General features: G+C 38.6%; 1 protein-coding gene across 3 annotated transcripts; it reads right to left on the bottom strand.

The window, feature by feature from the left end:
* Positions 1–1,249: 1,249 nt before the first annotated feature.
* RSL1D1 (ribosomal L1 domain containing 1) lies at positions 1,250–14,626 on the bottom strand. Of its 3 annotated transcripts, none has more exons than XM_077141775.1 (9): positions 14,405–14,626; positions 13,780–13,919; positions 12,220–12,358; positions 11,532–11,680; positions 11,341–11,442; positions 9,285–9,378; positions 9,071–9,196; positions 6,936–7,250; positions 1,250–4,698 (listed from the first exon to the last, which is right to left on the bottom strand). In XM_077141775.1, the coding sequence occupies exons 1-9, from the start codon at positions 14,609–14,611 to the stop codon at positions 4,372–4,374; spliced, it is 1,599 nt and encodes a 532-aa protein (XP_076997890.1). In that variant the 5' UTR covers positions 14,612–14,626; the 3' UTR covers positions 1,250–4,371. The 3 variants fall into 3 exon arrangements, with proteins under 3 accessions (XP_076997890.1, XP_076997891.1, XP_076997892.1); XM_077141776.1 differs by having other exon boundaries at positions 6,948–7,250; XM_077141777.1 differs by lacking the exon at positions 6,936–7,250.
* Between the last annotated feature and the right edge of the window lie 3,049 nt (positions 14,627–17,675).

Below are 17,675 nucleotides of genomic sequence, written 5' to 3'. Positions count from 1 at the left end.
AAAACATGGAATAAAAATAAATAATGGGGGAACAAATGTTAAATTTAGATTGAAATGCTAGTGATCAGTAAAAGGGAGGGGTAAGAGGTATGGTATGTATGAATTTTTTTCTGTTTTCTTTTTCTTTCTTTTTCTGAATAGATGCAAATGTTCCAAGAAATGATCATGATGATGAATATGCAACTATGTGATGATATTGTTAATTACTGATTACATATGTAGAACAGAACGATCAGAAGTTAAGAATGTTTGCGTTTGTTTGGTGTTTACTGGTATTAAAAAGAAATTTAAAAATTAATTTAAAAAATCAATTCTAAACAGCACAGAATAAAGCCATGAAAAGTTGATATGATTACATTCATAATGAAAAACTTTGACAAGAGACACAAAATATTTGCAGAGAACCAATAAGAGGTTTAAGTGGTTCCAATAAGGATTTGATTTAGAGATTTATATCCTCTAAGAAACAATTTATTTGCATTATCATGAACAGGAAATGTTTGATTATCAGTTTTCTACAAGTCGATTTTTATCTCTACAAAATTGTAGAACGGCCTAGTCAAGGACAGTCAAAGCAGCAGATAATCCATGAAGGGCTTGTTAGACTATCCCCAACATTCCACTGAAAAAACAGTCATTTCTTTTGCTCATTTCAAAGTCTTTCAGTTTTTCCTGACCAGCTATTTTTAAAAAGTTAAAAACAGTCTGCCAAAAGATCATTTGTAACATGACACAAGCATTAAAAAACAAAAACAAAGCATCCCTCTTACATATCGATGACAACCAAGCAATACAAAATAGGAAAAGATGCAACTGAAGTTGCAAAACCATAATGATAAAAAAATACTCAACACCTTATTTACCAGGAAAATACAATCAAATCAACAGACTTACTAATAATAAAAAACACAACAATATTGATACTGGGGAAATATGGAAAAAACCAAACAGCACTGTACATACAGGCTTTTAAAAAGCCATTTTAGCAAAATCTTTCACAATTTCACCTTTGACTCTACCTTTTCCATATATATGCTCTAACACAGATTTTTAATACAACATTGTTCAGACTAGCAAAGAACCAGAAAGATGTGGAATTGATTCAGCAATTGAGAAGTAGTTAAGTTCTGGTACGTCAATAATCCATACAACAGGATACTAAGCAGGTAAAATGTCTATATGTGCTGATAATGGAAAGAAGTTTAAGACGCATTGCTGAGTGAAAAGAACTAAGTAGCCATACAGCAGGCATAGTATAAGGCCATTTTAATGTACCCTGTATACACAGATTATCTCTAGTACAGTACAACCTTAGGGCCATTCCCCTTTTGGGAAGCTGTTTGAAGGTTGGTTTTGTTTTTAAATAACTCTTAGGCTCTGTTTGCACGGTGCATGTTTTGCTGGGTACATTACATTCTTTCATTTATTTATTTCTGGTGTCCCTTTCTCCATTCAGGAAGAGTCAGAGTGGCTTAGAGAGGCTTTGGACCGCTTCTCCCCAACCCCCCTGCCCTTTCCCCAAGTAACACAGTATTTACGTTTAAAATAGTGAAGTTTGGGTAGTACAGACATCAAAAGAAGCCCCAGCTCCCACTTCCTTGCAGCCAAACTGCTTCTTTCTACATCAAATTCTGAGGTTGCCACTACCTAAGGTAGGGTTAAAAAGGTTTGAAGCTATGTCTTATGCATTAATTTCCCAAGACTAATTATTGTACTTGGCAGTCTGTAGGAACTTAATGGTTAAAAGATGTGAGGATGTATAGATAGCTGGAATGTAAGGAAAACTGATATAACTTGGTGGCTGAGTTCAACAAAGTTTTGAGCCTGGGTCACTGTAAAGTTGAGTATACTGGAAAAATAGATTTTGAGGGAAATCTATAATGAAAAGTTGAGTGTCTAACTCATATTACCAGGTAATGTCTTTTGGAAAGCTAAAGAAACATCTTTTTAGGTGAGTCAATTATACAGAAGCCCTATTTTCTTCTTACAGAAAATGCCACAAACTGAGTTTTTAATAACAAGAGATTAATCATTTTAAGACAGTGTTGAACTTAGGTTAAAACACAACTTGCCATATTTCCACTCTAGTACCAATATATGTGAAATAATCATAACCAATATTTTATTTACAGCATTTCATCACAAGTACTAATTCCTTTGGGAGGCAAGGTTTGAGGATTTCTTACAGTTCATGATGTCCAGGTGGAAATCTCTAATGGAGATTTGTGAATATTAACACTAATTGTAGGCTGAGAAGACAGGTGCAGTTAAAAAAAAAAATGCAGAAAGTGCAGAACCACCTTCAAATATTTAAATAGATGGCAAAAAATTTTCCTTGCTACTTAAAACCTTTAAACACCCACGAATTAAAAGTAGAGAAAGGGTTTTCAGTCTGGTGATAGACAACATGACGCTTAGCAATTTCTTCATACCCTCATTTTACCATTCCTCAAGGGGACTGTAAACTACTATGTGATCTTTTAGATTCCTTAATACATTTAAAGCATTTAAAAACATTAAACTTTTCATACTCATTAAAGTTCCTGAACAAATTAACAGAAACGTTACACTCAACATTTCTCTCAGTAGATGTGGTTTTGTCCATGAAATTCCATGGTATGGAAGATGGGTTCCAGAAACCTGGGACTCACTTCCAACACCAACCATGTACTAAACTGCTTAACCACAAGAGCCTGACCCCTACAGAGCAGATCTCCAGGTGTCCCCATGCCCCTAAGTAGACTATTATTGGCTCACAGCCCAATTGGCCAGGCAGGGCCTTTGTCTTTCCAAAGCCTTGAAAACCCAGTACCACGATTTGGACAATTTTTATTACAACTCATAACTATCACCCATCCTTAATGATGGCCTTCCTGCCAAACACTTGTATCCCACTCAAGAAATTTAAGTGACTCTTTCCTTAATATAGAGAACAATGGTAGTTTATTACAGTGAAATTAGGGCCACGATGGATCAGAAAGGTACACAGCTGCATCATATTCAATAGAGACTAAGCTACAGGCCAAAGAATTTGGTGTTATAAATCCTTTACTTGGCCAAAGGACATGACTTTAAAAAACACAGTTATGCCTGGATAATCACATCATCCAGAGAACAGGTTAGCATGAATATGTACATGAGTTTGTCCTGTGTGAAAAAAGAGACATAAAATGTCGTGAGTGAGTCAAATCCATCTGATCATCCTTCCATAGGACTTAATTTCTATGGAAAACAAGCTTTTCAAACGTATTAAGATAAACCCCTACAACATAGTAAATGTATATTCATCTTTAAAAGACTCAAGACAGTGGGATTACAAATAACTTTGTGTTTAGGGGCTTTCATAATAAAAAAAAGATATCAACTTATACCATTAAAAAGGAAAAGCAGTCTCAAAATCCCCTACTGGAACGAAAACTACCTGAAGTTTGTGCCCCTGAATTCAATGCTTGTTTCTGAACCTCACAATCTTTGGAAGCATGCCCCTCTTGTGCCTTTCACAGGTGAGCACCTCCATGTACTACATCGAACTCATCACTCACTACTAGAGATGTGTACTCAAATTCAAATCCAGTAAAAGTAAAAAGCCATCTACTGCTCTGCTATGTATCTGACAAGTGTACAAACTTTTCTTAGTAGTATGCTTTCCCAGGTTTCCAACCTAGAGTTGCCACAGGCAACTGCATAGGGTGAGGAGTGATTTGGAGGAAACTAGGAAGATAAATATTTTCTTGCCTCTAGTAGGCAGGATTCCATTCAATCCCTCTCCAAATGACTCCTCATAATTTCCATCACCATGTCTGCCAATTCAGTGATTCAGTCTGGGAATTAAAAAAAAAAAAAAGATTCCAGGGCCCCACCTTAGACCTGCCAAGATGCACCATACACGATCTCAGCAGGAGAGTCAAGAAATCCATCTTTCTCATAAGCTCTACAGCTGATTCTCATGCAGACCAACTTTGGAAATGTCTGCACAAACCAGCAGAACAGAGCTCAGGTGAACAAATGGTTTAAAGTAGGGAAGGAAAAAGTTCCAATCATAAGCCTTAAAATAAAATTGGTAAGATATGACATGCTAACAGTATATCCAGAAGCAAATGTCAAACTTTAATAATAAAAACACAACCACAGAGAAGCAGTGTATTTTCCCATTAAATTAGGACACAGAAGAGCAATTAAAAAACGGGTTTTACTTCACACCACTGGTTTCTACACTGAGGAACATACATCAGAATTACCTGTGGAGGTTTTTAGGAATATTTTAAGTCCAGGCCTCCCTCCCGGAGGAGAGTGCAACAGGGGCCAAGACTTCGGTATTTTTAAAAATCTCTTCAGGTAGCCCTGATGTTCTCTCTGGTCAAGATGCTGATTTTAGGTTGACTGGGACACTCTGGGTTTTGGGGACCACTGCTTGGGAATCTGGGGTGCTTTTCTGGCAGATTTACTAGGAGTAGCAAAGAACTTAGCCTCTGGCTTTTTTGGAGTCTGTCTTAGGTCTTTTTTCCCCAGTGACGAGTTGATTTCTTTCTCTGTCTCTTCTTTGATTCTTGGTTTCTTTCCTAGGCCTTTACCTGGGGTGTCTGGCTTTGCAGGTCTGGAGGTCTTCAAAGCTGAAGGAGTCTTTCTCTTCTTCCCTAGAGGTGTGTTGGGACCAAGGTTCTTTTTTGGAGATTTCTTTCCTGTGGCACATGTTTGCATCTAAGAAAAAGAAGAAAGTTCTCACGTCTGGGGGGAAAAGTTGACATATTTTTCAACTTTTTGAAAACATTTCAATATATTCTACAATATATTGAAATAACAGCAGTTATTGTTTTGTTTTATTGAGTAAACCCCAAAAGGTACACCTCAGTGCAATGTGATAAGGAATAGCTTATTCTTTTGACTCACCATTGTTTTTAAAGTTAGCTGGATTCCATTATTAACAATTGTAAAAAGGATCCCAGTCTCCTTGGTGCGATCAAAGGAAACCCAGCTCTTCTCTATAGCTGAGGGTAGGGATCTGAGGAAGTAACCACTGGGAGCATGGCTTGGAGATCTGTGATCTGAACCTCACTCTCTGCACATGAAAATGTAAATTCCCGGGCCACGGTGGCTCAGCAGGCAAGAATGCTTGCCTGCCATGCCCGAGGACCCGGGTTCGATTCCCGGTGCCTGCCCATGTTAAAAAAAAAAAAAGAAAAAAAAATGTAAATTCCTTCCATGTGGGTTAGAATAAGTGTTCTCAAGCTTTGTGTGTGAAAACTAACTGATTTGCCTCTTACAAAAACCCATCCCCAAAATGAGATTCAGAGGCTCTTTTGAGGGGGGAGTGTTACATGCCAGAAATCGCAGGTTCTCGAAGCACAAACCCCAGAGGGCTACTATTGGTGATCCAAGGACAAGAGTCTAACAATGGACTCTGTCCAATACAGAAGTGGGGTACAAAAAATAAAAATACACCAACAAAAACTGGTTTTGAGTAAATATAATGAGGATTATGGTGGAAAGTTTGGAAAACATCATAAATATATAAAACCAAAACCCCTAATAACCCTGTCACACAGTATCCTCTTAGTCATTTCCCCATTCCCCAGGATTAAGTATATATCTGAAGAGCTGAGCATTACATTATGCCCTTTCCCCAGTGATCTGATTAACATTTTTCAAAGCACTATAAACTCTTACTAAACATATTTTTAGTAGTAACTTTTAAAAACCACTCCATGATATATGATATTTTCTATCTTTGTTTCTCTAGTGAATAATGACTAGACTTGTTACCCTGATCCAATTTCCCAGATAAGTTCAGAGTTTCACCCAGTCACCTATGCTTTTTATCCTCCCAGCTTTTTTATCGTTTAATTTCTAACACATTACCCACCGATCTATCACAACAAAAATAGCTTACTTTCTTAGAAAACTGACTAAACTGCTACAATTAACATAATGGGTCAATTATGTTAATTTTGAGTATATATATGTATTTCAAAACAACTTCAATAGCATTTTGAGGTTCTTTAAAAAAATATTTTTACTAGTAGATGAAAATCATTATGCTGTTGGATTATTGTTTCAATGAAATAAAAAGTAGGTCAAGTGTTCCTCCCACTTGGTGGGAACCACTCAGCACTCCCAGTACAGGATCTGCCCAGAGAGCCTAGGGAGTATTCTCGGAACACATGAGGAGGCGGACCCTCAAGTTTCTCAGAGACCCACTTCTACCTCATTTTCAAGAGGCATTCTCTCAGTAGTTGGATACCTTGAGTACAAATCACATTTGCAAAGAATAAAATTTAATAACTCAGTTCCTTTAAATAGTCTTCTCTAACTCATAAAGTCAAAATTCAATGAAGAAGGCCGGCCATGGTGGCTCAGCAGGTAAGAGTGCTTGCCTGCCATGCCCGAGGACCTGGGTTCGATTCCCAGTGCCTGCCCATGTAAAAAAAAAAAAAAAATTTCAATGAAGAATTCACTAGGGGTAGGGATAGGAGACGGAGAGATTTTAGAGACAAGATCTAAGTTTGCCCTGGTAAATTCTCCAGGACTACTTATGTGCTGGGTGCTGAGCCAGAACATACCTTTAGAAATGGGACCATTTGCCCAAATTTCTGTCTACCCTGCTTTTTAAACCAATAGGCAGATTTTCTCAGAATTATCAATATGATCAAATCTTCCTTGATCCTCAAGGTGCACAAGAGGTGTGAATCATTCCACAATGGAGAATTTTATTATTTAAAATAAGGGTAAAGTAAATCACATAACTATCTCCTTTCTTGGGGTTTGCCCTTGTACTTTTCACCTATTATCTGAAAATCTTTGAGTAGAACAGGTTCACTTCAACAGATTTCTATGCAAATACCTCTCACCTGTGTAACATTCATCACTTAGTACAGGGTCCGCTGACACAGCGACCACTCAATCAATCCACTAGGAATATTCAGTATTAATAAATATACCTCTACGATTACTTTAGCAGGCATTTTGTTCATTGGTACCAGAAGAGGAATCTCCTCTTCAGATCCATCTTCCACTTTCAATGGGGCTTTCACTCTGCTTGGCTCCTGCTTCTCATGTCCTGTGGTATCCCCCTGCGGGGGGCCAGGGTCTTTCATCGGAGCACCACTGACTTCAGGAGGCACCTGACCTTTACTAAGGAGTTGGCTTTTTCTTTTTCTAGCCTCTCGTATTTCCCTTTTTCTTCTTTTCTTCTCCCTCTTTAATTTCAGTCTTTCTTTTTCTTTTTTCTTTAGTTTTTCCTTCTTCTTTGCCTCCTACCTCACCCAAAAAAAAAAAAAAACAAACCCAAAACATCACTTTAGTAGGGGATAATTCTGCTGGTAAATAAATATCATAGATTTAGCATTTGCAGTTCTGATAATTGATAAGCTACCTGAAAGGTCCATGAAATGTACAAACTAAGTGAACAAACCCCATTTCCAGCACTCGAATAAGAACTCCACTTTCAATTCACAGCCAAAGAAACATTTTATGTGATAAATTATATATAGGTATTTCAGAATCTGGGTATCTGACGTATACAGTTACACATTTTGTGAAAGTTAATAATTTAACAGGAGAATTAAGAATAATCCTGAATTGTATGGCATATAAATTATATCTTAATAAAGGTGCTACCAAAAAAAGAAGTACTTCTGCTACTTCAGATTGTGGTTGAAAGTTAAAACAGAGGAAAGCTTACATAGCTAGAGGTACATTATTATCCTTATCATAGAGTACTATTAAATGAAATCTAACAGTATCCAAGTTACAATTTAACCACCAATTTCAACATATTCACAAAATTCTCAACTGAATCTGCTCAAGAACAGCAAAAAAATTCAGACATCCTACTTTGAGTAACAGCAACCTATTTTTTGGGACCACCCTCCCAATAAAAACAGTGAAACTGTGGAATAAAATATATCTTCATTAACACTTTGAGCTGATGACACTGCAAGAAATTTAAAATGGGAATCTAAAGGGATAAGCAAAAACAGAGAAACCATTTATACCCTGAGAATATTTGCTGATTCCTTTTAACAGATGGGACCAAGGGGTAAAGAGAGAAATCAAATCCCAGAACCCAAACCAGGTCAGGATTCTAAGAGACTTTCCTCACAGATAAGCTGGGATCCCCAAGAATTACCAGCTCAGGGTAAAGATGCACAGGAAAATGGAGCCTAGGCAGATTTCTAGCCATTGCTTGGTTTGAGTCATTCAGGGAAATCTCAAGCCTTCAATGTGCTTTAAGGTGGCCACAGGCTGAGTGTGCCTCCCAGTACCTGACAGAAGTAAATATAAATCCTTTGGAGAAAGATATCCTCAACCTACGCCTCAAGGTATTTCTACAAATAATTTTTCAAAGATGATGACCATCACACAAAGATAACCAAATACCTAAGGAACCAGCAGATTCAAACTAGTTGTAACACAGAGACATCTGCTATTTGAATTATCAGGCACCTATAAAACACATAGGCTTAACAGATTTTAAAGAATGAAAACACATTGGGAGATTATTTATAGTCACAGGAACCCAAAAAAGTGACAAGGCAGATTTGAAAAAGAAGGAAACATCCAACTTCTAAAAGCAAAAAATTTGGTTGAAAAGAGAATTAACAAAATGGTAGACAGATCTAACAAACAGCAAAAGATTGAATGAACTGCATTCTTCTTGTTCTGGCTTCTTCTGAGATAATACTGGTGGCAATAATGATCCACAAACCAAAATCAAAGTGTCTGTTAGCCTAATGCAACCTCAAATTTTGCCTATAAACAACAAAGTACTTAATAAAGTAGATTCTGGTTTCCTCTTTATCTCTTGCCACAGCAGAGGCCTCTTCTAAGCCTAATTAGCACTCTTACGATGTTAAAAATTAAAATACTGAATTATTAACAACTACTAAATATTTAGGTCTTCATGTACCTTTTTCACAGCAATATTAACTAATTTCACGTGTAAAATGGTAACAATGAACATGAGTATAATCACTGGAAATCTAAAGTCAGGGAGGAACAGCAAACTTGTTCTCCCCAGGTCGGTTTACATGCTTGATAATTCAGCCTATCAAGTTTTAAAAAATTTACTAACTTTTTTCTTCTGACCAGGAAGGCATATTCCTTTAGCATCATCCCAACTGCTCTTAAACGAAGAAAAGATTGGAAGGGCAGCCGATTTCTCAGTTTTCAGGTATAAGAGTTTCACACTCTTCCACTTCTGAAATGAAGAAGAAAGTAGCATAATATATACATATGTCGCCTCTTTTAAATCAACAATCAATAGATAAATCTGCAAGACCATGTACCTCTGGCAATTTTTCCGATAGTCCTTTTGCAACAGCAACGACATTTTTAAGGATCTGCTGTAACTTCATTCCAGTATGACCAACGCGTATAGTACTAAAATTTAAGAAAGGATTAGATAAAAGATCTGAAAAAAAGATTTTTTCAAAATAAAGCAGAGTTATGTGAGGAACACATACACAATCCTAAAGTTTTTTTTTTAAAAAGAGGCGAAAAAGCATTAAAATCTTTAGGTCTAAATATACTAAGTATATTTATATACTAAATATCTTCTTTAAGTTGGGGTTCCATGTTCCAGAAATTCCTGACACCTGAAATCAAATGTCATACCATGCAGAATGACTCAAGGAGCTGGCACCTAGCTGTGTGAGCCAGTTTCACCTTCATCCTAGAAAACCTGCCATCCAGCTGTTCTGAGGGGAACGACCTCCAGAAGAGGCAAGGGGAGGGGTGCCTGCTACTGGCCCTGACCAAGACCATCCCTTCAGGTGAAGAAGAGTGTGGACCTAAGTGGCAATCCAGAAGTGTTCACAGCTCAGCCACCGACGCCTGTCCCTGTCCTGCCAGTGCTCCCATTCCCACAGGAGAAGGCTGTTGGTAAGATGTCTGCCAAATGAGGCTAATTGAGAGACTGGTGCTCCTTTCAAGCAAAGACAGGGCTCTGCCCACTCTGTGCCCTCACCACCTGCCTGTAGGCACACATTTCCTTAGCTTCCCAGGTGTAAAGATGGGGTGAAGGAAGGGAGGAAGAAAGGAAGAGACGGAAGGAGAGAGGCAAGACAGAAAGTTACTGTTAGAAAAAGGTAGAAAAGGAGACGAAAGAATAGTCTGAGATTTTTTTTTTTTTAAATTTTCCACTTTCCTTAAACTGTGGATTTTGACTTGTAAAAACCCCAGAGGTAGGAGACTGCTGCCCTTTTATCTGCCTTCATGGTACTGTCCTGTTCTCCCAGTTACTCAACGACTCCATGAGCCAGGCCTCTGACCTTCTGGCCAATCTTCTAGGCTTCCCATCGGCCTCTAACCAATGCAAGGAGGGCTTGGATCTGCATCTGGCAAGCAATCCAGTCACTCAAATACAGCAAGTTGAAAGGGCTTCCGACCTACAGGCAGGAGGCCACACCTAGGGTCACGGGGCTTGCCCAGCCCTACTTGGAGACACTCGCTGAGGACTGGCCTCCCAGAGTCAAGAAACTTCTACTGTCCTGTGTTTTGAAGTACAATCACTGGGACCACCTGGGCTCCTGGGCTATCTTTGGGTAGAAAGGCATGGGAGGGAGGGCCGGTCTCTACAGCTCTGCTCAACCGGCACCTGCCCACTCCCCAGCCTCCAGAAGCACCCATCAGTATTTAGCAAATTGCATTTTAAAATGTTTAAAACTTGCCCTCCTACCCATCCCCCCACCCCCAAAAGCTGATAATCTGCCAAATTTAACCCACCTCTCAGCCCAACAATAAAGTCTGAGCTGTATTCTCTGCCCACCTAGAAGCAAACGTAACACTCAAAGGTCTTTTCTGGTATCTGAGCCTAGGGTTGGGGGCTCTACCTAGGTTAGTATCCTGGGCAAGATTAAGTCAATGTGCCAACACAAAGACACCAGACAGGCTGATGACACAGGATGCATGCTGAATCAATTCAAAAGTTTAAGACTGAGGTGACTTTTACGTCAAAGGATCAATATGTTGACATGAAATCCCAGGGCTACTAAGCGCTAATCTCATTTCTCTTCCTTTCCTTAATTGCTAGGGCTGCCCTGTCCAACACAGTAACCACTATCCAGATGTGGTTACTTAAATTTGAATTAAAATAAAATAAAAAGTCAATCTCAGACACATTTCAAATGTTCAACAGTCACTTGTAGCTGGTGGGTGGCTACTGTAACAGATGGTGCAGATATTCACTGTAGAAAGTGTAGTTAGAGGGCCCTATTCTAGAGAACTGAATACTTCTAAGTAATGCATTTTAGTTCTAACAGAAAAATCTAGTTTCATTAACACTATTTTCTGAAATCTTAAGTATAAGATAGATACCGGCACACAAGAATACCCTTTACCTACCTGCAGGAACCAGTTTTAGAGATGTTTAAGACAGTTCCACCTATAGATTCATTGATCTCTTTTGATAAATCCTTGGCCAAAAGGTTAACAGATACTGGAACTCTAAAAGAACACATAGATGTTAAAGCACAAAACATATACACCTATAAAACTTCATTCTGCTAAATTCCAGTCATTGCAAAGAAACTTACTTCTTTCTAAGATAAAAATGTTTCCCTATGATGGAGGGTAAAAGCCGCCTAATTCTTGCATCAGTAAGGAAGAAGTCAAAACTACCCAAGAGACGGAGCTTGGCTTCATACGGTTTATATTCCTTTTTTAAAGTTCGGAGGGGGATAATCTAGAAAACACAGGAGTAAAATATAAAAAATTAAGACCCTGTACAACAAGAACAATATTTAGGCAATAATTTGTACTCTATTCAGATTTTAAAATGTCCTCAAGCTACACCTAACCTACCTAAGTAAACACTTCAGTGCCAAATACGTGCCAGGCTAAATGCTGAGGATGCTGAGACAAGTAAGATGGGATCCCATCTGAAGAAACTTACATCTGATGAGTGATAAAGACAAGTAAATCAACAACTACAAACAAGATGCTAAGTGCCAAATCAGAAGCAAATACAGGATGCTCTGAAGAATAACATATTTGTGTAATCTACAAAACATAAAGGTTACTGATGTATACATTCAACTTTGAGGTCAACAAATCTCGACAGCCCCCTCCATCTTAAGGAAGATAGAATGCCACTTACCTAAAACCACCAAAATTAAATTAAAAAGAGAAAAACGGAAAAAATACTAGGAAATATACAATGCATCATTTATCACTTCAACTGAATTAAATACTTTGTCTGGAAAATATTAACCTGCTCCCTACCTGAGAAATTGTTTCAATTTTATGCTTGTTCAAAAGACTCCTGTAGAAATGTTCTGTCTTTTCAGGAGTTAAATTGGGCTCATCCTTGGTGAATAAACAGACTTCTGCTAAATCTGACCGAATACTGTAAGGCAAAGACCTGCAAAACACATGAGAAGGAGCCAAGGAATAAAACATTATTACAGACAATATGTATCTTTATATTCTGCAAAATACACAATAAATTTACTGTCATTTCAATACTTTCATTTGTGCTATTTAAGAAAATACTGTACTAAATACAATATTTAAATATATATTCAGCTTTCCATGATACAGAGAAGAGATTTAAGATTTAAAGACATCACCACAACTACCAAAAGGTCCAAAACTGAATAAGCACTCGGGATAGAAGATTTAAAATCTAAACAGACACCCAAATTACTGCATGTGCAATTAATGTGTTCTCTCTATATACATGTATTTGAAATTCTTAGCTATACAGACAATTTAACTCAACAGTCAAAACAGAAAACATGGAACAAACCAAAAGTAACCAACAAACGTGTTGAATATTGCGTTGCGTCTTAAAAAATAATAATAAAAACAGGATTAAGGCACTGCCTAGGCCTACATGTTTGAGGAAACATTTCCTTAGTTTAACAAGAGATAGCAATACAAGGGCATGACATGTCAAATGAGAGAAAAAGTGCATAATGCAAAGCTGGCATGTGGCACTTAGAAATCACCAAGAGGTTGGGAAAATATCTTAGAGGAGGTGAGAAGGCTTTCCAGAAGCTTCAGCAAAGCTGTGGAATAAAGAATCCACATGGAATTCATAAAGCAATAAATAAGGTAATCTGGTTAGACAGAATTTGAGAAATTCACCTCCCTTCTTCATGGGAAAAACAAAAGAAGTTATCCTAACCACATCTTTCTTAAGCAAAGCTGACTTTGTTGCCTATTAGAATATAGGACACTCAGTTGAATCTGAATTTCATTATCAATATGGAATAATTTCTTAGTGTAAGTATGTTCCAGGTATTGCATGGGACATACTAATACTAAAAGAATTATTCGTTATTTTATTTGCTAAATTTGGCAAATACAGAGAGGGCATCTCTGACCTAAGACTACTGGCAATAAGAATGTATAATCACAATGGCTTTTCTGTATAAAAGACAAGTCCCAGAACCTCAGTTATTTTAGCCCGGAAATAGCTTGACATGAAAATATAATATGTTCTGCTAAAACACAAAAGCTGCTTAATTTAATCTTTATCTCAAAAACTAGTTCAATAGAATCCATAGCCCCCAGAAAACTGGGAATATTTCTAGGAAATTATAGTACGTCTGAATTTCTATAGTTCTTTTAGGCACGTTTACTTATTTTATATAAGATTTTCACTTTGAATTTGCAAAATTTCCACTAGAAACAAACTTGGGATTGTTGAAATTATTACATACAATGACCAAACAGATAAAAAAGAGCAAACGTCGCAGTATTTTCTACCTGATTTTTCTGTAAATGTATTATCTTCTCTAATTAAAAAAAAAGCAAACATAGAAAATCAAAACTTACAATCTGACCCTCAGTTCTTTACTTGGAATTTTCCATAATACCACCATTAAGAAGACACTTTCTTTCTCATTCAAAAGCAAGTCGTTAGCGTTTTTCCTGGACTTGGAATTTTCTAACAGAGCTCTCACCGCCTTTTTAATCTGCAAAGTGGAGATACAAAAAAAAAAAGAGTTGATCTCAATCTAATTTAGTATTTGCCCCTCCTCTTTTTTTTTTTCCAACTAATAATTACTGAGAGCTAACGACCAGCCAGACCCCTGGACAAAGCGCTTTACAATACACTGCCATCTATGATCCCGGACAGGAGAGGGCGGAAGAACCCATTTAAAAAAAGGGCTAAGAGGTTTGCACAATTAAATGACCTGGCAAGATAAACGGTTGGAAAGGAAAGCCAGGTGTCTCTTCAAACCCCAATTACACTTGCAATCCAAGAAAAGGGGGCCAAGCCGCAGGACTGTGGGAAGCAGGCGGATAAAAACACGGAGCAAGCGACCCCTCCAAAGCGCCGGGGCCATCCGAGGCGCGGAGCCCGCAAGCAGGCCCCCGGGTCCTGACCGGGTACCCCCACAGGATACAGGCCAATAGACACCACGCTTCAGAATGGTCCACTCCAGGGGCCACTCACCTGCATTTTCTTCACCAGCGACTCCCGCTTGGGTTCGGTAGGGCTCTCTGGAGTCGAGGCTGAGCCTGGGGTCGAAGATACGTCCTCCATGGCCCTTTCGCCTCGTGCAAACGTGCGCAGGGATTCACCGAGCTGCTTCTCCCTCACACACGCGAGCCTAGGCCTGAAGCCGGAAGTGGAAGGGCGGCACCCGAGCCCATGCGTCATTTCCGGGAGCGCGCGGGATTTGGTTTGGGCGCCGCCGGGCGGGAGCGAGTTGAGTGAGCTGCACGCTCTGCCTGCGGGCTGAGGGGCTTACTCGAGGCCCTCACCTCTCCTGTCCTATTCCGGTTTCCTGGAGGCCCGGGTAGGCGTGCCGCCACCTTCTTCCCATTCTTACACGAAAAAAGGTCGAGAAACCGCCTTGAAGCAGGAGAGGAGCCCTGTCCATCGCTCCCGTGGGTCACCAGTTCTGCCTGGACGCCGCCTTTGGGAAGGCCGCGGGCGACTGCGGGACGGGCGCGGGCTCCGGAATCACGCACGCCTGCCCTGGAATCCCTGTCCACCACCCACCTGCTCTGGGACCTTGGGCGAACCGCTTAGACTTCCGAGCCACACTCCTCAAACGTGAGAATGACGGCAATGTGCCTCCTTACCGGAGGGCGAAGATCCAGTGAAGTAATAATGCATGGGAAGTACGAGACGCGTCGTGGAGCGGTGTGAGGGATCGAAAGATGACCCAGACCGGTATCTTAAGAGCTTCCGGTCTCACTGAGAGGCGGGAGGTAAGATCGTATAGAATAAATGTGGAGGCTGGATAACGGATAGGATGGAATACAGTAGAAAGTCTGCCTCCAGCCCCATGTCCCCAGAGGTAACCATTGTTACCAGTGGCCCCTGTAACCTTCCAGAGATGTCCTAGACGTGTTTAGGCAGTAGTTGTATTTTATTATTTTCTTTATGGATATGATTGGGGTTAAATTTAGTCTTTTATTCTTCTACACAAATAGAGGCGTAGTATACCCACAGCTCTGCTCCTTGGCTTTTCCTCTTTTCTTTCTCTTTCTCTCTCATTATGTTTCTTTGAATTATATTTATTACAGAATTATGAATTGTTAAGTTTGATGTATCAATATCATTTAGTATTCTGAAAAGAGCATTGGGGATGTCAGGTGTTCTGTCATCTGAACAAGTGTAAGAACTAGCCTTTTCTATTTTCTAGGCCAAGAAGACTGCACGGATTCAGGTGAAAAAGCATGGTGGTGTTTGGAAGTAGTAAGTGGCTGGAGTAGGGATGTGCAGCAGAGAGGACTGGGAGATGAGGTTAGAATACTGGCAAATTGACAAACCTTTAGCTATACTGACAAAGAAAAAAAGAGGATACAAATGACTAAAGTCTGAAATAAAAAGGGGGCCATTATTACCAATCTCATTGAAATAAAAAGGACTATAAGACAGTACTGTGAACCACTGTATGCCGACAAATTAGATAGCCTAGTTGAAACGGACAAATTGCTGGAAACACGCCAGCTACCTTCACTGACTCAGGAAGAAATAGAAAGTCTAAACAAATCAATAACTAATAAAGAGATTGAATCAGTAATAAAGAAAAGCCTAGGATCAGACTGCTTCACAGGGGAATACTATCCACATTCCAAGAATTGACCCCAATTTTGCTTGAACCCTTCCAAAAAACTGAATAGGAAGAAACACTCCCTAAAGCATTCAACCAGGCCAAAATCATTCTCATACCAAAGCCAGATGAAGATACCAAAAAAAAAAAAGGAAATTTATAGACCAATATCTCATAGAGGTGCAAAAATCCTCAATGAAATACTAGCAAACTGAATCCAACAGTCCATTAAAAGCATATAAAATGGATCAAGTGGAATTTATCCTAGGTATTCAAGAGTGGTTCAAAATAAAAAAATTTATTAATGTAATACACCACACTAACAGAATGAAGGGGGGAAAAAACATGATCATGATCATCTCAGTTGATGCAGAAAAGGTATTTCACAAAATCTAGCACCTTGAATTGTAACCCATACCAAATTTTGAAATCTCTTCTACGACTAATTGTTGTGATGTGCTTTGAAATTAATTGCTGTTTCTGTATGTTATTTTTCACAAAAAAGAAAAAATTGATTGTGATAAAAAAATCACAGTGAGGTACCACTTCACGCCCACTAGAATGGCTACTATGAAAAAAAATAAAAGGCATCCCTCCCTTGGGCATGTCCACATTAACCTCTCCAATATGTATTCTCTCTCCTTCTTTTTAATAAACTTAACTATTTATTGCTTTAAAAAAAAAATCTGGCACCCCTTTTTTTTTTTTTGACTGGTAACATTGGTTAATGTTTTTTTTAATTTTTTAAAAATTTATGATACATAACCACATACAAACAAACATTCTTACCATATGATCATTCCATTCTTGTTGTATAATCAGTAACTCACAATATCATCACATAGTTGCATATTCATCATCATGATGAATTTCTTAGAACATTTGCATCAATTCAGAAAAAGAAATAAAACGAAAACAGAAAAAAAATTCATACATTCCATACCCCTTACCCCTCTCAGTAATTCCTAGCATTTCAATTTACTAAATTTATTTTAACATTTAGCATTTCAGTCTACTAAATACTTGTTATTTATTTATTTTTAATCCATGTGTTTTACTCATCTGTCTGTACCATAGATAAAAGGAGCATCAGACACGAGGTTTTCATAATTACACAGTCACGTTGTAAAAGCTATATCATTCTGCAATCATCTTCAAGAAACATGGCTACTGAAAACAGCTCTACATTTTCAGACAGTTCCCTCCAGCCTCTCTGTTGCATCCTAACTAAAAAGGTGGTATCTGTATGATGCGTAAGAATAATCTCCAGGATAACCTCTCCACTATGTTCGAAATCTCTCAGCCACTGACACTTTATTTTGTCTCATTTGTCTCTTCCCCCTTTCGGTCGAGAAATTTCTCAATCCCTTGGTGCTGAGTCCCAGCTCATTCTAGGATTTCTGTCCCATGTGGCACCCTTTCTTGATAAAAACACTTGGAAAACTAGGAATAGAAGGAAACCTCCTCACCATGATAAAGGGCATCTATGAAAACCCAGTTATATCAGGCTTAATGGGGAAAGACTGAAAGCTTTTCTCCTAAGATCACAAACAAGACAAGGACCTGTCCCCTGTCACCACTGTTATTCCACATTGTGCTAGAAATTCTAGCCAGAGCAATAAGGCAAGAAAAAAATTAAAAAACATCCAAATTGAGAAG

This window comes from Tamandua tetradactyla, chromosome 23, assembly GCF_023851605.1.
Source record: "Tamandua tetradactyla isolate mTamTet1 chromosome 23, mTamTet1.pri, whole genome shotgun sequence".
Taxonomy (NCBI): domain Eukaryota; kingdom Metazoa; phylum Chordata; class Mammalia; order Pilosa; family Myrmecophagidae; genus Tamandua; species Tamandua tetradactyla.
This window is presented reverse-complemented; position numbering and strand designations above follow the sequence as displayed.

Excerpts from the sequence above, each read along its gene's own strand:
- RSL1D1 (XM_077141775.1), bottom strand. The coding sequence starts at position 14,611 with ATGACGCATGGGCTCGGGTGCCGCCCTTCCACTTCCGGCTTCAGGCCT. Across the intron at positions 11,681-12,219 it reads AAATTGAAACAATTTCTCAG|ATTATCCCCCTCCGAACTTT; the intron begins GTAGGGAGCAGG and ends TGTGTTTTCTAG. Across the intron at positions 7,251-9,070 it reads TTCCTGGTCAGAAGAAAAAA|GAGGCAAAGAAGAAGGAAAA; the intron begins GTTAGTAAATTT and ends TGGGTGAGGTAG.